General features: G+C 40.1%; 1 protein-coding gene across 1 annotated transcript in view; it reads right to left on the reverse strand.

Annotated features, from left to right (window-relative positions):
* Window positions 1-3307: 3307 nt before the first annotated feature.
* The window catches only part of LOC140739296 (BTB/POZ domain-containing protein KCTD16-like), a 245647-nt gene continuing 224067 nt past the window's right edge, over window positions 3308-24887 (reverse strand). The window contains exon 2 of the mRNA XM_073067452.1: window positions 3308-5948. Within this exon, the coding sequence (XP_072923553.1) occupies window positions 5500-5948 (449 nt within the window). The 3' untranslated portion in view covers window positions 3308-5499. The remainder of the gene's footprint in view (window positions 5949-24887) is intronic.

Below are 24887 nucleotides of genomic sequence, written 5' to 3' on the forward strand. Positions count from 1 at the left end.
ATGGAGTCTGCATTCTGCTATGAAAGCTGTTGCAATAAATGGTCCATAACATTTTACAACAGAAAACTTCTATTGATGCATAATTAAGTATCAACCCTTAATTCATTAAAACTATTGGATTAGTTACCATAGTAGCTAACAATACATAAAGCCATAAAGCAGAAAAGGCCCATCATGTTCTAGCCATCAGAGGAGATATCCTGCCGAATCCTACTTCCCAGTTCCAAGGTAAAAGTCCTGTAGGGCATATCTCTTCAAGTACACATCCAGATCTGTAAAAATTGAAAAGGGGTTCTGTCTCTATCACCCTTTCAAACTATGAATTCTAAACCCACAGCACTCTGTGTGTGAAAAAGCTTTTCCTCATCTCCCCATTAACCCATGGCCAAACAATGCCTCCTAACTTTTGACCTCCCTGTTAAAGGAAATAGTTCCCCGGTTTACTCTATCTTGCCCCTTTTACTTTTTGGCAACACAATTAACTGTTTCTATTCTCTTTCAAAGACAACAGTCTTAACTTTTCAATCTTTCTTCACAATTATAGTTTTTTTCTGTCTATATCCCTGTAAATCTTCTTTCCACCATTTCCTATGCAAACTTTCCTGTGATGTACTAACCAGAATTCTGTGCAATACTCAAGTAGAGGCTTGACGTGCATCGTGTGCAGTTCGAGCATAAATACCTTGCTATTGTATTCCGTCTCATTAATATATACTATGTGTCTTTATATTCCCCTTATTAATATATCCTGGTACAATTAAGTATATGTGGCACACAGTTGAAGATTCCTCTATTCTTGCACACTTCTCAATCTTCTCCCATTAATTGCAATGTTCCCTTGCATTGCTGGACCTCTCCAGCACATTACTTGACACTTCTCTGGTTTAAATTCCATTTGCTGTTTATCTGTTCAACTGATCTGGCCCTCAATATCCTCCTGGAATCTAAAGCTCTTTTCCTCACTATGGGTGCCACGGTAGCGTAGTGGTTAGTATGGATCATGTACCTATCTAAGAGTTTCTTAAAAGATCCTATTGTATCCGCCTCCACCACCATCACTGGCAGTGCATTCCATGCACCCACGAACCTCTGTGTGAAAAACTTACCCCTGACATTACCTCTGTATCTGCTTCCAAGCACCTTAAAACTATGCTCCCTTGTGTTATCCATTTCAGCCCTGGGGAAAAAGCCTCTGGCTATCCACACGATCAATACCTCTCATCATCTTATACATCTCCAGTAGGTCAGCTCTAATCCTCCGTCGCCCCAAGGGGAAAAGGCCAAGTCTTCACAAAATCTTCATTGATTCATATCCACAACATATGCCTGCACACTCCCCTTATTGATGTATTTAAATGTCTATTTTAGCACATTTTTATAATGGCTTCAATCATTTTATTTCACATACAGTACGTTTTTTCCTCTTTTTAAAGGCTGTGAACAATGGGAAGTCTGGAATGAATTCTCCAGATGAGAAATGTGAATTCGTCTCTGTGCATTTCACTCTCATCTTTTTTCCTTTTCTGGAGAAATATTATTTTGTTTAATTCCCCTGCTTGGAAGAACACAGTGTTTGGAAATAGAACATATTTTCCAAAGTTTGAACCTACTTTTAGAGCAATGTAGCCTGTAGTCTAACTAGCATGGGGCTGGCATACAAATGGATCACCATGTAATTTAAAGTGAAATAACTCCAAATGCCAGAAGCATGAAATAGTGACACAGAATGCAGCAATTGCTCAGCAGGTCAGGTAGCTCTATGGAGATAGAAACAGTTAACATTTCAGGTTGATGATCTTTCATTAGAGCTGTGACTTAATTCAAAGGTCAATGACCAAAAACTTTTTTTAATCTACATAAATGCTTCCTGATCTCCTCACTATTTCCAGGACTCCATTTTTATTCCAGTCACACTCTATCTGGCTGAAATTTTCTTACAAATCAAATCAGACAAAAACATTCTGCCTGCTCGTCTTGAGAAATAATGCTGGCAGAAAAGAAAGATTACAACTCACATTTTCATTAATTCCATTGCACAACGAAAAGTCAATAATATATCATTCTCTGAATTATAAGCTATAAGCTTTTATGGAATGTGTAATATTTCTCAATTGCATGCTGTTTATTTATAGAAATAAATCTATACTCATCTTTGAATAAACGTTTATCATGAATGCATCTATCTGTTTTGTTTCTTTATTAAATCAAATGACATGCAGTGCTCTATAACTGATCATCTCCTGCATTACTATAAAGGCAAGAAAAAATCCTATTATTCGCCTGCTGTTCTTGAAATATCAATTGAATCAAAGTGGAGAGTTGAAACGTTCTTCAGTTTCTAGCCGTGGTGTTGTTAAAATCTCATAGCTGTATTACACACCTGCAGTGGCAGTTAAAAGGAAACATTTTTCTCTTATTGCTTAGGAGTATAAATAATCATATGGTTTTATTGTTCATAGGAAATAGGGATAGAAGATTGTGCATGTGTAACAGAGATCAACCAACTTTTTATTCTTTTAAATTATTAGAGAGGAAAACTGAAAGATTCTCTTATTATCAGGCTGTCTTTGCTTGTATTTCCATTATTCTCTAGTGAAGTATTCATTTCAATAAGAAAAAGACACTTATCTCATGCCTTTAACTCAAAAGATTTGGTTGTGTTTGATGCCAATAGGAAACAAGGAAACTACCCTTCAATTACTAAACGCAGCAGAAAAACCAAATGAAACTTCAAAAAATTGCCTTCTGCAACCATCTCCTTTGAAAGTTCAATAGATGTGACGCATTCCATGAAAAGTCTTAGGTTCAGTCATTATGTTAACTTACTTGATGTAGCAATGTGTAATGATTTCTTCAGATTTATCACTAACATTTCATTAAATGTTAGTCACTAAAAGGCAAAACACTGCAGATGCTTGGAATCTAAAACATAACAGAAAATACTGGAAATAGTCAACAGATCAAAAGAGCAACACACACAAAATGCTGGAGGAACTCAGCAGGTCAGGCAACATCTATAGAAATTTCTTTCCAGTCCTGATGAAGGGTTTTGGCCTGAAACATCGACTATTTATTCCTTTCCATAGATGTTGCCTGACCTGCTGAGTTCATCCAGCATTTTGTGTGTTGCTCTAGATTTCCAGCATCTGTAGAATCACTTCTGTTTAAGATGAAAAGGAACAACGGATAGGGGATGAGTTAACATCTTATATCAATGTACAAATATTCATAACATTCTGTTTTAACTGACTAATTGTGTTGCTTCATATTGTAGAATATCAGCAACCTGACTGTTTTGTGTATATATATCTTTATTTATAAATATTGTGCATTTCAATATACTGTATATTTAAATTATACACATTTTCAAACATTACAAGCTGTCAGTCACACATTTCTTTAGTGTCCGTAATTTGTAAACCAGAACAGTGCAGTACCACAGAAAGATTGACCAGTTAGATGGAGGTATTCAAGAACACTGTGCAATATATCACCTTAATTCACAAAAGCCAGCATACTACAGAATCCAGTAAGCCCAACAGTCTAAAATGGTGTCTTGGTGGCCTTTGGAATCAGCTGATTTCAAATTATTACTTGAAATGACATGGGTGATCTCGATGATCAACAAAGTAGAGGCTGGAACTGCCAAATTGGCAATACTTTTCTGTCAATAATTTGCCACTGACAAGACATGTGCTAAACCTGTGGCTCAATCCAGAATGGGCTCACTTATTTAAAAGGTGATACTTTGGATGTCATTCCTCAGCACAAATGATATTATTACAGTGAGGAAAAACCACATTTCCAACTGGTAAGCAAAATAACTGAAACAAAATGAGGTGTGTTCTTTAAAGAGCCTTCCTACAGTTGGGAAAAATAACCTAGAAGACCCAAATTGTATTTGTCACAATGACATCACGCAAAATGACTGATATTTTCAACCAACACGAAATTACATCATCTTATTGCACATTTAAAAGACAGTGAGTTAAAAAGTGACAATTAAACTCCTTCGATAATGCACCTATATGCCTGGCATTATTCAGTTGGCCCTTTGTAAGATTTATGATCCCTTTTCTTTGTTATCCAACTGAAAGAGAGGGGGAGGAACAGATGATATGTGTTGTCTTATTTAATTAACCCTCTAAGAAGTGGTTTATTCATTTCTAGATTCTGCACTAATATAATAACAAGGGGCACAGACCACAAAGAGACCAAAGCATAACACATAAATCACAGCTTTCAGTACCAAACATTCAAACAATTGAAATATAAATATTCTATTAAGTTCATACACAGTGCAGGGATACTAACATAGCCCTCAGAAGGGTTTTATTTCATGATCTTAACCTGAAATTGGTAAACTGATCATCAGAGACCCACCATTGTAGCAGTATTTCATGGAAGAGACAGACTTGTGCTTCAACATCCCAGCAGGGAAATAAGTATCACAAACTTACTGGAAATAAAAAGTCACACGTTGCAAGAGAGTTCCACAGATCTCCAAGATAAGAATACTATTCATCAATAGACTGTCAGTCATTATCCAATTAAAACATCACACAGTGAATACTGAATCTCACAGTCACACTTTGTTTGGCTAAGTCTGCTTTGCACCAAACTATTCCTGCAGAAGGAAGAGCGAATGGCAACTTCAGCAGCCATTGGAATCTAGAGTAAAAATGGATCCTTCACTTTAGAGTCGGGCACTTGAACAGTCAGTGTATGGAATCTCTGCTTAGACCCTCATTACTGACACAATGTAGTCAAAACTTTCAATGTGCTTTTTCTTCTAAGATGCATATATCTTTGTTAATTTAAGCAAGCTGGTGAAGTTTGCTTGTGATGCAGCTGTAAGATATTTCACAATGGAATTGTTGAGTAAATTAATTTCTTTTTGACAGCACTTCCAAGTGAGAGCAGATTTTTTTTCTGTGATAAATACCAATAATTTTACAATGAATAGCACGGTAACTGAAGTCTGATTCACAATCTGCACACTTAAATACATGCAGGTATCAGAGCAGGGAGTAGGAGGGAGCCAAAACCAAGAGACCAGTATGAGCAGGAGCACATTTGCTCCCTGTTGATTTCCAGAACAAGTATTTTGCTTCTATCTTTAAGTGGGGTTTGTCTGAAAGTTTAAAATGCGACACCATCCCCTGTCCCATTTATCTCACTCTCTCAGAATGTAATATTAGTGATTCGGACTTCCAGTGAAGCTTGATCAGCAACGTATAAGTGATCAGAACTCAAGCACGTCTCCCTAATGACTTTGTCCTTGTTTAGCTCGGGACTTGGTGAAAGAGATTAACACTTTTTGGACATAGTTGGCGATGAGAGGAGGAAGCTGTTTAAAGCTCGGAGGAGGAACCATGGTGCAATGAGGGACCAGGTGCACAGTGAAGAGGAAAACAGCTGCAGCCCGGGAACAGGGAAAGGTGGACCCAGGAGAGCCCAGAAGCATGAAAGGGAAGCTGTCCTGTGCAAGGACCTGGCCTATAGATGGTACTTCCGAAGCAGTTCTAGTTGCCATGGATACTTTCGTTCTGGGAACCTATCAGGTATTTTAATTTTAAGAAAATCTTGGATGCATTTCTCCAGCTCTTCTTCAATAGTCAGTTTCTCTTTGACTTTCTTTTTGCTTGTGTTGGACTCCCGGGATCCACTGGTGAGCGTCCTCAGGAGATCACTTTTCCTGCGGAATTCGCTTTGCTGCACCTGCTGCACGGGCCCTTTCTTAGCGGGCCGGTCCAGGGTCTGGATGTTGGACTGCCGGGTCACTGGTCCGCAGATCACTGTCTCCTGTGGCGAGCTGGCCTCAGACTGGCTGTCGCAGCTCGAGGTGGACAGTTCGTTGCAAGAAGTTACACTCTCTCCATCCCTTTCACTTTTATCATTCCGACAGCCACATTCACAGTGAGGTGAAGGCCAACGGGAAGAGCCACCTGGAACAGAGAAAATACCATTAAGCAGAAGGAAACCATTAACAAACCCAGACAGCCAGGAGCGAGATTGATGAGCAAGGGCCTGGACTGCTTGATGGATCAGGAAGAAATTGATTAATCAGAAACCATCACTGCCGTAGGGATTGGCTATGAGGGACATAGGCATGAGAGACAAAGGTAAGAAGGAAACTTAATCTCAGTAGGATTGCTGTGCTAGTTGCCCCAGGAATGACCAGTGATAGTCACTTTTGCCACCATGTGACTTAATTTCTCCCACAATAGTTCAAAAGGCATAAAATGTATACAGTTATAGAGCACTACAGCATAGAAACAGCCATTCATCCCATTTACCCCATGCCGTTCTAATCTTCCATCTAGTCTCAACTACCTGCATGCAGACCATATCCCGCGAAACCCCACTTATCATGTGCCTACATGCAGAAATTTAAATAACATCATTCCTGAGATATTTCAGCACCTGTGCTGTTTCTTCTACACATTATGTTTTTACATTTAAGACATACTTTATACTATCACTGAAAAGTACAGTAGTTCCGGGTTGGTCCGCCAGATGAAATGATGACTCATAAGATATAAGAAATTAAAGAACATCCAGATTTCATTAAACATTGCCTCTAAAGTGAGCAAAACTTGGTTTGTGGCCATAATGAACACTGTCTTAATTTTCTTCCCTAAGTATCCAGCAGCAAAGCTCATCCTCTGCACAAAGCATCACGAGAAGGACGAGCTTTAATTCAGTTGTGATTAATTAGCTATCCATAAGAATATAAGAAACTGAGTAACCATATTCATAATGATTGTGGCTCCAACTAGACTCTCTTGCTTAGTCCCCATGCCTTTTGAATCTGGCCCAAATCTATCTCAAGCATGAATGATTCCATCTCCACAGCTCTTTGGGGTGGAAAATAGCAAAGATCCACTTTCATTTACATCTTAAATGAACAATCTCTTATTCCAAAACCATGCTTCTAATTCTAGATTGCATTTTTACACATTGCAGTGAGATCACCCTTATTCTTCTAAACTGCAACACCACAGGCTCAAAAATTATACTTTGTCTTGGTACATTATATTTTTATCCTTGTTCACCTTGTTTGAAGCACTTCAACAAAGATGTACAAAAAGAACAGAAAGAGTGAATAGTGTTTTTACCAAGCTACATTATTATAAAATAGGAAGAAGTCAAAGGGAAATAGCTGGGAAACGGGATTGATGAGATTTGCACTGTGGACCAGCATAGACTGGACAGGCCAAAGTACAAGTTCAAATGTATTGCAATTCAACCATACACAGGTACACTGCTAAACGAAACAACGTTCCTCTGGGAGCAACGTGCAAAAGACAGCACATAAAATAAGATTAACAGATAACAAAAATATTCTGTAGAAGTTCACGTTGGAATAAAGTGATTATTCAACATATAGCTAAATATACAACAGTATAGTGCTCCTGGCACTGTCATAAAGAATGTGTACTGGATGGTAGCAAGACATCTATATCTTATGGAAATATTTTTTTATTTTTAGCACTAGATCCTTTTCATTGTTATTTTATTTATTTTTTTTATTGAGATACAGCGCAGACCAGGCCCTTCCGGCCCTTTGAGCCACACCATCCAGCAACCCCTGATTTAACCCGAGCCTAATCACAGGACAATTTACAATGATCAATTAATCCATCAACAGGTACATCTTTGGACTGTGGGAGGAAACCGGAGCACCCACAGGAAGGCCATGCGGACACGGGGAGAACTTACGAACTCCTTACAAACAGCAGCACGAAATATTCTTGCCTGAGATAAAGGTATTTTGAATGCTAGTTAAGATATGGGTAATTTTAATAGATACATCTCATTTGTAACCTTTAAGATTTAAAACTGTTATTCCAAAAATTCTTTGGGTTACTGTCCCCTTGACTCCTAAACCATATCCCCAGTGCCCCTCCCAACCTTCCTTTCAAGATGTTACGTAAAAACTAAAAAGAATTTTTGATATTTGATGCACAGTGAAAGAAAATATGAACTGCAAATTCAAAGCAGTGACAAATAATTACAAAAAATATAGAAATTTATTTAAAATTGCAAATAAAATTACTTATTTAATTACAGTAAAAACAATTTTCATGAACAATTTTAGAGCATACTTTAGTAGTCCAACTATTCACTACTTCATTGCTTTATCACCTTTCAATAAGATGGATGGGCTTGGTGAGGCGATACCAGCTTCTCAACAGTGGGATGAATGTCACTCAGAAGGAGTCTCAGATCCCCAAGCAGAAGCTGAGGTTCACAAATTGGAAAAGGTCCCAACAGCCAATGTTGTATTTATATAGGATTAACTTGGACAGAAATGTGGAGGCGACAGATTTGATTTTGATTAGGTTCACCTTATTTCCTTGCAATTGAAGATTGATTTCATTAAACTTTGCGAACAATTCTGACAAATAAGGAATGTCATGCCTAGCATCTCGAGTTGATTATTGAATTAAGTATTCAAGTCTTCAAAGAAATTTATCACAGTTTCAAAAAAGTGCATAAAAGCATCTCAGACAGTTTCCCTTTTGAGAGCCATCTGACTTCTGTGTGTAACAGCAAGCAGGCCAACTGCTCATCATTCTCAATACAAAGCTCTCAAAGTTGTCAAGAACTGAGAGCATGGGACTTGATTTTATTTACCGCTGCGATCACAGTATTTAACAATTTGTGCAGCTGATCACTTAGGTTTTTTTGTGACAAGATGTTCTCTTTGAATGAAACTGTGAATGGTAAATATGTTAGGTACAGCTTCTTTCAAGAAAGTAATAGGTCCACAGTGCCATCCTGTTATTGAAGGTGATACATCTGGTGCACAAGCAAGAATCTTGGTGAGCAGAATGTCCTTCTTTTCAAAACAAAAATGCTCAACAACCCAAAATATTAACTTCCCCTTCATATGTTGCTAGTACTCTTGCAAGTAACATCTCTTGAACCATGTTTTCATCTTTTATGAAGCAAACGTAACCGAAAAGCAAAGATTCATTGCCTGGCAACGTTGAGTCATCCAACTGCAGAGCAAACTTCATTGTCCTAAGTATGTTGCACAACGTGACTTCCACATTCTCAGACGTTTCATCTATTCCTCTATGGTCTGGTGACTTATGCAAAACCATACTCAGAACCTCCCTTACTGCTGGCAGAATCTTCTCCAACTGTATGGGGCTTTCAAGATTTAGCAAGAAATGTTGTATGAAGGACACAAACCATCACTGTTTTGTGGTGAAGTGCTGGCAGACATGTTATAAAGTGTTTTCCATTTCTGAAAGTATTCACAAAGTGACTGAAAATAAACCAAGCTCTTGTTTGCTTTATCAGAGTGTATTCTCTTCAAATGTTCATGAAGCTTGGATGGTTTTATTACCTCATTTGAAATTTTCACACAACTGATACACGGGCTGCTGTTGGCTTCTTGGTGTTGTTATAAACCCATATTTCAAATACTCCACATGATATTATTTACACTTCTTTTTCATTTGATTTGCTTCTGCCATTCTCGTTATGGATTAGCAATCACAGCCAATCTCCTATTGCTCAAGTCCAACTTTGAGTGCTATGATCAATAAAGGGGAAGGATCTTAACTCAGGCGAAACCCGACTGCCTGCCTGAAGGTATATGAAGTGGAGCAGCGATATCTCGGCTGTGCCATGAGCTACAGAAATGCAGTCAAGACTATCTGTGCTCCTGCTTCACTACTGGACTCAGCACTGCACAAGGGAAGAGTACAAACATCTTGAAGTGAGGGGCATGATTACACTCAGCTAATCAGATTTACACCATGGATGGCTGGTATAGGGGGGTTGAATAGGGTTGCCAGCTCTTAATGAACTAATTAGGTGCAAATATGGATTTTTCTTTTCTTATTTTGAATGCTAAGCGAAGGCTAATCTACCTTGTCATGAGCTTTTACCTTAGTGCCTGCCTGCAGTACAATGGCTCTGTAACTTTAACTCTCTATTCTGGTGCAAGAAATTCTGCAGATGCTATAAATGCTGAGGTAACTCAGCAAGTCAGGCAGCATCCATGGAAATGAACAGTCAACTTCAGGTTGAGAACCTTCTTCAGGACTGGAAAGGAAGGGGGCAGATGTCAGAGTAAAAGGGTGAGGGAAAGGGAAGAAGGCTAGCTGGAGGTGATAGATGAAGCCTGGTGGGTGGGAAAGGTAAAGGGCTGGATATGAAGGAATCTGATAAGGAGAGGAGAGTGGACCATGGGAGAAATGGAAGGAGGAGAGGAACCAGGGGGAGTTGATAGGCAGGTGAGAATAGGTAAGAGGCCAGAGTGGGGAATAAAAGAAAAGAGGAGGGGGAAAGAGTTATTTTACCTGAAATCAATATTCATGCCATCAGTTTGAAGAGGTATTGATCCTCCATCCTCAGAGTGGCCTCATCTTGGCACAAGAGGAGACCATGCACCAACATGTCGGAATGGGAATGGGAATCAAAATTAAAATGTTGGGCCCACCAGGAAGTTCCACTTTTGGTGGAGGTGTTCGGCAAAGCAGTCCACCAATTTACGACAGGTCCCACCAGTGTAGAGGAGGCCACATTGGGAGCACCAGTAGATTCACAGGTGAAGTGTTGCCTCACCTGGAAGGACTGTTCGAGGCCGAGAATGAAGCTGAGGGAGGAGATGAATGGGCAGGTGTAGAACCTGGCTGCTTGCAGGAATGTGTTGGGAGGGAGATGAGTGGGGTGTAACAAATGGACAAGGGAATCTCAGAGGGGGGGATTCCTGCCGAGAAAAGTGAGGGGGTAGTAATTTCCCTTTGGAAGTGGTGGAGCTTGCGGAGAATGATGTGTTGGATGTGGAGGCTCATGGGGCGGTAGGTAAGGGCAAAAGAAATTCTATCACCATTAAGGTGGCAAGAAGATGGGTGAGTGTGGATGCTTAGGGAATGGAGGAAATGCAGATGAGGGCATCATCAATGATGGAGGAAGAGAGACCCTGTTCTTTGAAGGAGGAGAACATCTGGAACAGATGCAGTAGAGATGAAGGAACTGAGAAAAAGAAATAGCATTTTTACAGGAGACAGGAGGGGAAGAGGGATAGTCAAGATAGCCATGGAAATTGGTAGATTTATAAAAGATGTTGGTTGACAGTTTGTCTCCAGAGATAGAGACAGAGAGATTGAGTGGCGGTAGAGGGAAAATGGTTGGTTCTTTTACTGAGAAAGAGGAGAGCCTTAAGGGCTTCTTGATGGGTGATAGAAGTGTATAGGGACTGGACATCTATGGTGAAAATGAGGCAGTCGGGTCCAAGGAGTTGAAAGTTAGTGAGGAGATTGAGAGCACGAAGAGTGTCGTGGATGAAGGTGGGAAAGGACTGAATCAAAGGCGATAGAATGGAGTCGAGGTATGAGGACATGAGTTCAGTGGGACAGGAGCAGGTAGAGACAACGAGCCTACCCGGATTGTCAGGTTTGTGGATCTTGGATGGAGGGCAGAAATAAGCAGTACAGAGTAATGGATCTATGAGTTTGGTGGCAGTGGATGGGAGTTCTCGAGAGTTGATGAGGTCAGTAATGGTGTCAGTGACAGCTCTCTAATTGTCCGGAGTAGGGTCCTCTTCAAGGTGTAGGTATGAGAGGTGTCTGAGAGTTGTTGCCTGGCATCAACAAGGTAGAGGTCAGCGTGCCACACTAAACAGCACCCCGTTTGTCTACAGGTTTGATGGTAAGGTTGGGATTGGTGCGGAGAGAGTGGAGGGCAGTGCATTCAAAGGAGTTAGGTTTGAGGAAGAGAGAGGAGTGCTGAAGTTGAGCCAATTGATGCCTCGTTGGCAATTGGAGATGAAAAGATCCAGGGCAGGTAGGTAACTAGTGGAGGGTGTCTAAAAAGAGAAGGAGGGTTGTCATATTCTATATTCTGGCAAACGGCCATTGTTTTTCCATTGTATCACCTCAGTGTACGAGTGTGCTGAAATGATCAGGATGGATGGCATGCAAATTGAAGTTTCTCACTGTACCTTGATACATTTGACAAAAAAAATTATAAATTAATATTGTAATCTGTTTTTAATATTTAAATGCACTTTAAGAGGGTTTTAGTCCTTTTAGTTTTTTTTATCATTTTGATTCCCACTGCTGCCTGTAAGGGGTTAGTATGTTCGCCCCATGACTATGTGGATTTCCTCCAGGTGATCTGGTTTCCTCCCGCAGTCCAGAGACGTGATATTTGACAGGTTAGTTGGTCATAGTAAATAGTCCCATGATTAGGCTAGGGTTAAATCGGGGGTTTCTGGGCGGCACAGCTCGAAGTGCCAGTCTATTCTGCACTGTATCTCAATAAATAAATAAATGAATCTTTGTAATTGTCCTTGATCACCGAGTATATTTAAAAACAGCCCATTGTCTTTTGTCAGTAGTGAAATGGCCTTCAGTCCAGTCTGTCGGCAATCTCTCTGGACCCAGAACCCAAGGTCAGGTTCCGCTCGAGAACTGCTCCACTTCACAGGATGCCTACAGCACCGAGGCCTTCAGCATGACTGGATCTGCAGAGTAAGACTGTGTCAAAAGCATGAGTGGTGAGTGAGAGCAGCTGCCCAGATCAAGTGTAATCTGGCCCATTTCATTACATTGAATTAAAGCATGTGTCTAGTGGGAGCTGCATTTGAGGGGAGCATGAATCATTATTTCATACTACAACCTTTTCTTCAATCTATATGTCCTTCGACTGCATTTCTCCAGTGGGAGTGTGACAGATGGATTTAAGCCCTAATATAGCTATATGGTGTTTTGTTAAAAATGAGAAAAGCCACGCAGAGCATCCAAACACTATCTTTTTTGTTGCTTTATATCTATCAGATTCCTGATGCTTTGGACTATTACAGATCTCTATACAATCTGTTGCATTAAATTGATATGCTTCTGTGTATTGCACGATTACTATTCATCTGGGATTCTGTGTGTGAGGTTGAAAGGAAATCTCCCATGGATATTGCCTGCCACTTTCCCCATCCGAATTTTAAAGTTCTTCTTTACATTGCTATCAGCTTGACAATGACAGTTTCTCTCAATGATCCTGAAGATAATAGTTCTAAAGGCTTCTTCGAACATGAAGCACAGCAGCATACCCTTCGGTCTACAATGTTGTACAGAACCCATTAAACAGCTAACTTCTTCTGCCAACACAATGTCCATATCCTTCCATTTTCTTCACATTCTTGTGGTTATCTAAAAGTCCCTAATGTGTCTGCTTCTACCACCACCCCAGGCAGCACATTCCAAGCACCCACCAATTTCTGTGTAAAAAAATTTGCACTTCACATCTCCTTTGAACTTCCCTCTCTCACCTTAAATGCATGCCCTCTGGTATTAGACATTTCAACCCTAAGGAAAAGATACTATCTGTCTACTCTATTTATGCCTCCCAAAATCTTGTAAACATTTATCAGATCTACCTTCAACTTCTGCCACTCCAGCCAATACAACTCAAGTTTGTCCGACCTTTCATTATAGCACATGCCCTCTAACCCAGGAAAATCCTGGTAAACCTCTTCTGCACCCTCTCTAAAGGCTCGACATCTTTCCTAAAATGAGGGAAACAAAACTGTATGCAGTACTCCAGTCGCACCCTAACTGGAGTTTTATAAATTCTTGTTTAAGCAATTAATACTGCTTCTACTCATTTATAAGTTTTGCTGCTCTTTAATTTGACACAATCAAATGAGCATCACATGCATTACTAAATTGATGCTCTTCATAAATGCTTTTTCCCCAATTCCAGTATTTCATTTATATTAATAGGAAAGGGTAATACCTCTAAATCTTCATATTATCTAAACATGTTAGATAGGTGAATCAGCCTTGATTGATCCTTGAATATAATTTGAAAGGATTTGCAATGAAGGAAGATAAATAAAGGTTTATCTCGACTGATTCCTGGGATGAAGAGATTGTCACAGGAGGAGAGATTATGCAGAGTCCTCCTACATTATCTGGCATTTAGATGAATGAGAGGTGATCTTACTGAAATATACAAAATTCTTTTTGTGCCTGACAAGGGAGAAGCAGAATACTGTTTTACTTCTGATTGAGGTGTCTAGAATCAAGGTCTCAATACAAGTGGCTACCTTTTCACAACTGAACTATTCGGAACTGACAGAAGACTATTTTTTTTTCAGCAGGGGCCTGTAAAACCAAAAGGGCAAAGGGATCTCAGTTGGTAAGTAAATTAAATTTTGTGATTAATAAATTTCCAAATATGAATGGATCAAGAGAAATGGCACTGAGATAAAAGGTCAGCCATAATCTTAGGTTGAGGTACAATGTGCCAAATAACCTACTCCTGCTTCTATTTTCTATGTTCTTATGAAAAAACATTGACCCTTGTTACCTGTTTATGTAGTTTGGTACCTGAGACAATCTCAAGTGACTGCTTTTAAGTAATGAGTCTTCATTTCAATAGATGGATGATATAAATGTTGCAGATTCCTCTGCATTTTATATAAGTCACCTGAAAAGGTCACATATGGAAATTAATGCCATATTTGCACTTGACTGACTCAAATATCACACCCACGGAATAGCAATAAACAGAAAATATACCTGACAAATATGTCATTATAAAAGCACTTCATTATGTGCTGTAAGAATAACTCATAAACTGGTTACAGCTGCTCACGGTATTAACAAAATCTGAGTTGAAGTATTTATTCCAAAGTCATTCTTTAAACAGTGAAAAACAAGAAACAGCGAAGGTGCAAAGTGTCTGTACATGTGACTCACTAAAATTTGGTAGTAAAGTGCAAAAAAATCAGGAGGTCTAATTCTTTACTACAGAAGCATTATGGCATTTATTGAGGGGATAAGGTTTAGCTGTAATTTTACAAGACCTGCTAAGGCTACTTTAGTTTGCCATGTGAAGTCTGGGAACTGTGTTCAGGGAAGCAAATAGCTCTTCCAAGAATGTTAGTAAGCTGCTAATGCTTAGAATACTGTATGGTGAGGTTGCCAAAATTAATTTATATTCCTTGCAAGACAGAGAAATTAAAATTGAAAGGAATTTGTAGATAAGAGAACATTTTCTTAAATCAAAGTCAGAACATAGAGGAGGAAAGTTAGAAAATACTTTTACCCACAGAAAAAACATGAGACTTGACTGCAAAACAAAATGCTAGCCTAATTAATAATTTTATATTTATGTCAGTTGTTCACTGAACATAAAATATGATTTTATGCCATTTAAGTGGGGACACACACACATCAACCACAATGTTAAGACATAATAACATCAGAAGTAAGGCATTCAGCCATTACACCATTCAACAAGATTACTGCTAGTGTCCTACCACAATGGCACTTTTCTACACAGTCCCCAAAACCCTTCCTATCAAAGAATAAATAATTATTCTCAACAGTTGAGCATCTGCATCCCTTAGAGAAAAAAACTCCTTAGATTTACAGTCTCTTAAGTAACTTTCCACCATCACAGACCCAAGTCTAATCCTCATGAGGTTATGATTGTTAGTTCTAGCCTTGTCATTCAGGAACATCGTCCTCTCAGAATCCACCATACCAAACCACCAAAGAATTTCATAACTTCCACTCAGATCACTTCTCATTTGTTTCAGCTCCAGCAAATATAGGCCCAATGATCAACAGCTCCACAAAGTACAATTCAAAGGAGAATTGTACTTATCCCTGAAATCTGTCTAGTAAGTCTTTGTTGCACTATCTTTAAGCCAGTTTCTTATGTGATATTTCAGATGATATCTCATCACTCCAACAACAGTGGGCAGATAATGCTGCATATTAACGAGTTCCAAGTCACCATCATCTCGCCCACTGAAATATAAGTTTCACAAAAGAGTAGTCCTGTAACAACTTGCCCACAGACCTCTCCCCTTAATAACATTTCACTCCAAAACCTCTGAAAATGTACCAACACATAAAGCACTGGAGGATCTCAGAGGGTGAGGCAACATCGGTGAAGGGAAATGGACAGTTCTGATCGAGATCCTTAATCTGGACGGAAAGTAAGAGGGAAGATAGTCAATATAAAAAGATGGAGAAAGACCTGGGTGGATTCAGGGGATGGGGGGGGGGGGGGGGGCAGGGTTAGGCAAATGAGGGAGAGAAGGGAGAGAGGGAATGATGCCAGAGGGTAGGAGGTGACAGGTGGTATAATAAGAGGTCAAAGATGAGAAAATCAGATAGGAGAGGAGATAAAGATTAAAGAATTAAAGATCAGCTTTGTCACATGTTCTGTACATAAAAACATTGAAACGTACAGTAAAATGTGCTGCTTGAGCCAATGACAAATACAGTCTGAGGATGAGCTGGAACTCCATGCTTCTGGCACCAAGATAGCATGCTCACAGCTTACAAATCCTAACCTGTAAGTCTTTGGAATGTGCAAGGAAAACCGAGCACCGAGGGGAAATCCATACAGTCAAGGGGAGAAGGTACAAATTTCTTCCAGGCAGTGCCAGACATGAACCAAGGCCACTGGTTCTGTATTAGAATTATGCTTATCATTAGGCTACTGTACCATCCATGGGAAGAATACAAGGGAGGGAGACGAGGATGGGAAACGGTGCAAGGGATGGGGCAGATGGAGAGGGTGGGCCAGGGGAATGACGGGAGTGATGGAAGCTGGTGAATTGAGAGGAATGTGAAAAGAAAAAAGGGAAAATAGGGAGAGAGGGGGAGTGGTTATCAAAAGTTTGAGTAGTTGATGTTCATGCTGCCAGGTTGGAGACTGCCCGGGTGGAATATGAGATGGTGTTCGCCTAATTTGCAAATTGCCATGACCAAGCAGTGGGGGAAGCCATGGAAAGACATGTATGTGTGGGAATGGGAGAGGGATTAAAATGGGCCAGCAGAGTCTTTGGTCATCTGAGGGAAATAAGAAGTCAAATGTGGCTCAAAGTTTATGTTCTATTAGGCAGCAGTTATTTTTCATTCTCTGACCACCCTACCTCGATTCGCATAGACCTCAAAGACATGGTGATATTTCTGAAATTGGAGGAGATACAAGATATAGAAGTCCTTGTGGACTGGTTGCTGAAAGTAAGCATGCAGATTAGTATACAATTGAGAAGGAGAATGATAAGCTGGCCTTCACAGCGGGAGGATTGAGATATAAAAGAAGGGAAGTCCAAGTCCACAAGGACGAGAAGTGAACTAAAGTCAGCATCCTCTCTAAGCATCAAGACTCAGAGTGTACTCAGCACGCTCCCATTGGTGGGCCACATTAACTGCATGCCGGCACCCAAATTGGCACCCTCCTCATGAGTTCTGTTATGCGTGTTAGTTGTCCATCATTTCCAGCGATGATGTAATCTGTGCGGGAGGGGTTTTATAGTGAGAAAGCCATTTCACTGGGGCAGTTTCACTCTCTCGGCCTCAAAAATTTTGGTCCAATGGCACAAGAAATCATCGTGTTTGGGGATTTCCACAGCTGCAGTGGATAGCCATGATGCCTTCTATGTCTCGTCATGCCATTGAACCATAGAACATTACAGCACAGAAACAGGCCTTTTGGCCCTTCTTGGCTGTGCTGAACCATTTTTCTGCCTAGTCCCACTGACCTGCACCTGGCCCATGTCCCTCCATACACCTCTCATCCATGTACCTGTCCAAGTTTTTCTTAAATGTTAAAAGTGAGCCTGCATTTACCACTTCATCTGACAGCTCATTCCACACTCCCACCACTCTGTGTGAAGAAGCCCCCCCTAATGTTCCCTCTAAACTTGTCCCCCTTCACCCTTAACCCATGTCCTCTGGTTTTTTTCTCCCTAGCCTCAGTGGAAAAAGCCTGCTTGCATTCACTCCATCTATACCCATCATAATTTTATATACCTCTATCAAATCTCCCCTCATTCTTCTACGCTCCAGGGAATAAAGTCCTAACCTATTCAACCTTTCTCTGTAACTCCGTTTCTCAAGTCCCGGAAACATCCTTGTAAATCTTCTTTGCACTCTTTCAACCTTATTAATATCCTTCCTGTAATTTGGTGACCAAAACTGCATACAATACTCCAAATTTGGTCTCACCAATGCCTTACACAATCTCAATTAATTAAATGCCCTTCACTCACCACAAAGCGATGCAGCATTGCATTCTTGGCCGTTGGATCTTGTAGCTGATCTCATCCACTCAGTCCACCGGAAATAGCTTTGCATGCTAGGGTAGGCATATCTCTATCTCACCGGGGTTGGAGATTAAGAGGGAATCCTTGCTCTATGGTATTTCAAAATCTGGATGGCATTGAGAACCTGAAGCCTTGCCCCATCTGTGACAGACTTTGCTGATCCTATATCAGCTACCTAAAGAGTTATAGAAATGGAGTGGGAGGGGGTTCCCTGGTTGTCTGTCTAAAGAGAAGCAATAATAATATTATTTTCTCTACTCCTACACTCAATGCTTTATATAGCAATTTTGTGCTGTACCTGCGTTCTAACATTCTGTGATTCATATTGAAAGCCTCTTTGGTCTAGATCTGATGCAATAGTATTTTCCTCTCTTCACAGATGCTGCATGATATAGTTGCACAGATGCTCAACATATTCATTCTTTTTTTGTTCTTTTGACAGTAGATTCTAGCAGTTTATCATGTTAACTAATCCCTAATTTCCTGCTTCCTTTCACTTGTTTTTGTGATCAGCTCTCAAATTCTTATATTACAATTAAAACAAAGATATTGTCAAAGATACATAAGTACTTTCATTAACTGTGACAACAGTTCATTTTAATGTTATCAGAAGTCATTTGGGGAACAATATTCTGCTTCAGTATGATGCATAAACTGATGTTTCTTTTGGGGATAGAGTACATGCAGATTAAATATGGCACATTGACAGCTCAGTGAGTTAAGACCTAACATAATAGCTAGAGAAATCCGTGCCTTTTTACTGTATCGCCACATGCAGATGCTTGGTTTATATGTTTATTATTCATTAATTGTATATTTTTCACAGCGTTAACATTCATTTTGTGGCAGAAGTAAATGTAAGCTGATGAAAGGTTCTGAAGTTCATCCAATTTTCAGCCAATCAAGGGTGCCTGCCTGCAATCTGATGACTTGTACAAAGTGAGCTGTCGCTGCTGTCTACACCAGATAAAGGGTCACAACGACAATATTAATTACAACGCTTACACTTTTTAATCTAATTCAGGTTTGTCAAGTCATCATACTTCCCATATTCCCCTATGCTTTGCAGAAGAATAGCTGCATCAATCTTAAATGACGAGTTGACTTATTCTTTATATCTTATTCAGTAAAAGAAATCTTTTCAAACCTGTGTAGAGTTAAAAATAAATCTTCATTTTCTGTCCATTCAGATAAAATATAAATTTTGTGAAAAGACATTATTTGTATAAAAATAGTTCATAATACTAACAGGCTTATTTTCTGACATAAGTGCTATTGCTATTGAACATGGGCATATTGACATCACCACAGCCATGTTATAAAGCTGAACAACATTCCTAGTAAAAAGTTTCAGAAGGTTAAGAAGTAGACACCCTAGCAAACCTACTTTGCTTATTTATCTCCTCTGGTGTTACGCCTGTCATTAATCACAAGAGGAAGAAGTTAACGTGCATCATTGGCATTTCAGGATGAGATTTCAAGAGATTGAACTAGACCAAAAATAAATAGATCTTCTTCAGGGAACAACGGTGCTGCATTTCTAAGGTTATCAAATCCAGATGTATTATCAATAATGACACTTTTTTTGTTTGTTTCGATGTGTTGCAATGATGAAGTTTACACAGAGGACCCAGGGTAGATACAAAAGCTATTGAACCTTATAATTCCCAAGAGTGCTACACGGATAGAAAAGCCTGGAAGACATACAGTAGATGCCTTCCACAACTAAAATCAATTCAACACAGTAATGGGGAAAGTGTTTCTAGTAGCAATTAATTCAGTTAACAAATAATGCAATATAACTGTCTAAAAAACCAAAGGTGGCATCAGGAAATGTACATTGCTGAATTCTGACTGAAATTATAATGGACATTGATTTAATCCAGGCATTCCAAAACAAATTGGATTAATACTAGAACAAAAATGAAAAGGGATCTAAAACATGGGATTAATCAGAAAGATCCACCAAGCTGCTGACACAGTCAAGAGGGAGGTCAAATGGAGGCTTTTTTGTGTAATATAATTCTATGACCCATTTCTAGTTTGGGAAGAATTCTAAAAAGGAGCTCTCTCTCCGCCAAAAATAAAAATGGCTAATGAAAGTATTTTGGAGGACTATTTTTCTGTTGGGAAGTCAATAGTCCCAAGGATATGGAAGCACCAATATCAAGACATTGGACAATTCACATTTTGTATGTATTTCTGGTCATGACACTCTAGGAAGGATGTTGAGTCTCTGGAGGGAAGAGGTTGACCAGAATATTGCCTGGATTGGAATGCATTAGCTAGAAAGAAAGAGGTCCAATAAACTCAGCAGCTGTCTCAGGCTAAGGAGCAACCTGATGGAAGCATGTACAATTGTGGGAAGCAATGGGAGAATGGATAAGGGAGAGCATCATATACTACAGGACTTGAGTAAATTGAAAGGAGATTTTCAAGGTAAGGTTTTCTTTTACACAGAGATTGTAGGTCCTGGAGATACTGGCAGATTAGGTGGTAAAAACACAGATGGTAGCAGTATTTAGGAATAATTTATATAGCATATGAACCAGCAGAGAATAGAGTCATACACAGGATACACAGGTAGATGGGATTAGTTAGATTGGAATCAAGGTCAGCCTAGACATGATGGGCTGAAAGGCTTCTTCCTTTGTTATGTTTGAAGTTCTGCTGGTATCATTACACACTGGATGTTAGGAGGGAACTAAGCACCTTCCTGAAATCTAAATTATGTTGCCAACTTAATCACCAAGGGCGTGCAGGCCGATAGGTTAAGTGATTCCTGTAAATTGTCCACAGTATAAGAATCTGAGGGGAGTTGATTGGAATGTGGGGTGAATAAAATTGGATTAGTGTAAAATGGTTGATGCAGATGTAATGAGCTGAAGGCCCTTGTTCTGTGCTGTATTACTCTATGACTTACCTTAACTGCTTTAAGGTGACAGCTGTGCATAGTGATTACTTATGCAAACTTTAGATCAAAGAACGTAGCCCCTGAATGTAACCTTGAATCTAAAGGAACAGAAACTAATTAGATCGTCATGTTAGATGGCAATATGCTGAATCCTCTGCCCTGCCAGAAACATTAGTTAACTCCTAATGTGGGCGTCAAGATAAATAGTGTAATTATTTTGTTTGAAATATGGAACTTTATAAACAGAACCATTATGGGGAGCATAAGTATCATTGGTGTACAACAGAATAGATTAGTTTTATTAAAGAGGACAGTTGCGTTTAAAAGAGAATAACCTTGTACAAGTTTACCTGCAAGTTGGGATGAATCATATGCAATGATTGTAGGGTATGCAGCAACTGAGCACAGCAGCATTAGCACCCAATGTAATGGAGGTTGCTGAACCCTGTCAAATCCATCAGCGTCAGAGCCATTTAAAGGTGGCTGTGGCGGCAACTAATAAAATTAATCGGCAAATGCAGCAGTGACCCAGCAAGTAATTAAAGTTCCTAATTAGTGAGCTGTTTTCCTGGGCCGAATGCTAATTTCAACATTGCTGTGGATGCAGCCTGGTGCTCTGGAAGCTAATTCTGCCTGAGCCGTCCTCTGGTGAGAGCAGAGTTCAGAAATGGCCTGTTTTCTAAGGATCGAAAAATAACAGACATCAGGCAGGAGATGTAATAAGGATTGTTAAGAATACCTACAAATGCCAAGGGGTGCACTGCTGAATATTTCATCCCAGCACTTCCCCTCTTTGAAATTATTCTATACTCTTCAGATTTTCAGCTACAGCAATCCAAAAAAAGGTTTCTGTTTTGTAGATTTAATTAACGTAAAACAGTAGGGCATTAAAATAAACCACTTAATAAATTCAACAACAGTGATTTGCTAATAAAAGAAAATAGAACATATCAGAATCAGATTTAATATCACTGGCTTGTGTTAACTTTACACCAGCAGTACAATGAAATACATGATAAATAGGAATAAAAACTGAAATACATTAAGTAGATATATATCGATTAAAAAGATAAAAATAAGCAGTGCAAAAAAGAACAGAAACAAAAAGGTAGTGAGGTAGTGTTCCTGGGTTCAATGTCCATTTAGAAATCAGATGACAGAGAGGAAGAAGCTGTTCCTGAATCACTGAGTGTGTGCCTTCAGGCTTCTGTACATCCTTCCCAATGGTAACAGTGTGAAGCGGGCATGCATTGGGTGATGGGGTCCTTAACGATGGATCCTTCCTAAGGCACTGCTCAAAAAAGATGACTTACGTCGATACCATGGAGGCCAGTACCCATGACGGAGCTGACTAATTTTACAAGTTGATTCATGTTGTTTCGATATTATGCAGTAGCACCCACACTCCCAATGCCACAAGGTGATGCAGCTAGTCAGAATGCTCTCCACGGTACATTTGTAGGAGTTTTCGAATGATTTTTGTTTACAAACCAAATCTCCTCAAACTCCACTGTCTCATCTTCTTTATAGCTGCATCAATATATTGTATCCAGGTCAGGTCCTCAGATATATTGACACCCGGGAACTTGAAATTGCTTACTCTCTCCCCTTTTGATCCCTTTATGAGGATTGGTTTGTGTTTCTCCGTCCTACTTTTCCTGAAGCTAACAATCAGCACTCTAGTTTTGCTGATGTTCAGTGCAAGGTTGTTACTGCAACACCTCTCAACTAACTGGTATATCTGGCTCCTGTATGGCCTTTCATCACCATCTGAAATTCTGCCAACAATGGTTGTATCATCAGAAAATTTGTAGATGCCATTTGAGCTTTGCCTAGATACGCAGTCATGGATGTCGAGCAGTGGGCTAAGCACTCATCTCTATGCAGATGGAGATACAGAAGTCTAGGTTCTATAGCTTTTTGATCAATACCATAGGAATGCTGGTGTTAGATGCTGAGCTATAGTCAATAATCAGCATGCTGACATAGGTATTTCCATTGTCCAGGTGATCCAAGGCTGCGTGGAGAGTCATTGAGATCGTATCTGCTGTAGACCTATTGTGGCAATAGACAAATTGCATGGGTTCAGTCCTTCCTGAGACAGCTGTTGATTCTAGCCATGACCAACCTCTCAAAGCTTTTCATCACTCTAAGTGTGAGTACTACTGGACATTAGTTGTTGAGGCAGCTCACACAGCTCTTCTTGGGCACTGGTATAATTATTGCCCTTTTGAAGCAGGTGGGAACTTCTGACTGTAGCAGTGGGAGATTGAAAATGCCTTTGAACATTCCTGCTAATTGATTAGCACAGATTTTCAGAGCCTTACCAGGTACTCCATCAGGCCTTGCTGCCTTGCGAGGGTTCACCCTCTTGAAAGACAACCTGACATCCACCTCTGAGACAGAGATCACAGGGTCATCGGATGCTGCAGGGATCTTCATAGCCGTGGTTTTCTTCTCCCTTTCAAAGGGAGCATAAAAGGCATTGAGCTCATCTGGTAGTGAAGCATCACTGCCATTCACGGGGTTGGGTTTTGCTTTGTAAGAAGTAAAGGCCTGCAAACCCTGCTGGAATTGACTTGTATCCAATGTCATCTCCAAACTCTCCCAGAATTGTTTCTTAGCTCTTGAAATAGCCCTCTGCATGTCATACATGGTTTTCTTATATAGACCTGGATTGCCAGACATAAATTGTACAGATCTAGCCCTCAGTAAACTATGTACCTTCTGGTTCATCAATGGGTTTTGGTTTGGGAATGTACAGTAAGCTTTTGGAGGTACAAACTCATACACATGGGTTTTAATGAAGTCAGAGACGACTGTGGCATACTCATCCAGGCTCAAAGATGACTCCCTGAACACGGTCCAGTACACTGATTCAAAGCAGTCCTGTAAGAACTCCTGAGCCTCCCTGGTCCAGACCTTCTTGGTCCTCACCACTGGTGCTGCAGTCTTCAGTCTCTGCCTGTACTCAGGGACTAGAAGTACAGCCAGATGATCATTCTTACCAAAGTGTGGGCATGGGATAGTACTGTAGGCACTCGATCTTAATGTAAGAGCTGCAACATTACATGGAGGCTCTTGAACTCAATCCCCTAACTAATGAAGGCCAACACACCACTCACCTTCTTAAAAACACTATCAACTTGCACAGTAACTTTGAGGGATCAATGGATGTGGAACCCAAGTTCCTTTTGTTCCTCTACACTGTTAAGAATCCTGACACTACCCCTGTATTCTACCTTCTAATACAACCTTCCAAAGTGAATCACTTCATGCTTTTCTGGATTGAACTCCATCTGCCACTTCTCTTCCCAACTCTCAGCATCTTCCACCAGCTAGCATATGATTGGCTAATATACTGTCACTGGAGAGCAAGGCAGAGGACTTAAGGGCAAGATTGCTATATTGGCGGGAACTGAGGGATTGCCGCATTCTGTGTATTACTGAGACCTGGCTCACCCTCCCAACACTCCGAACATGATGCTGCAGCCCAAAGGATTCTCAACCCACTGGATAGACTGAACGGCAGTGCCAGGTAGAGGTGGCAGCATCAGCTTCAAGATAAATTCACTGTGATACTCGGGTATACTGTCCTTTTTGCACTCTTGTCCTCCCAAACTGAAATATCTAATGATTAAGTGCCAACTGTTCTACTTACTGAGAGAATTCTCTGCCATGATCCTGACTGGAGTTTACATACTGCCAAAGGCAGATGTCAAGCAAGCACTCAATGTATTGAGTATCATGATTAACAAACAAGTAACAGTCTACCCTGACACCTTCCACAGCTTTGCTGGGGTTTTCAGTTGGGCTAAATTGAAGAAATGTTTGTCCGACTACCATCATCACATCATGTACAGCACCAGAGGA

This window comes from Hemitrygon akajei, chromosome 15 (assembly GCF_048418815.1).
Source record: "Hemitrygon akajei chromosome 15, sHemAka1.3, whole genome shotgun sequence".
In the NCBI taxonomy this organism is placed as follows: domain Eukaryota; kingdom Metazoa; phylum Chordata; class Chondrichthyes; order Myliobatiformes; family Dasyatidae; genus Hemitrygon; species Hemitrygon akajei.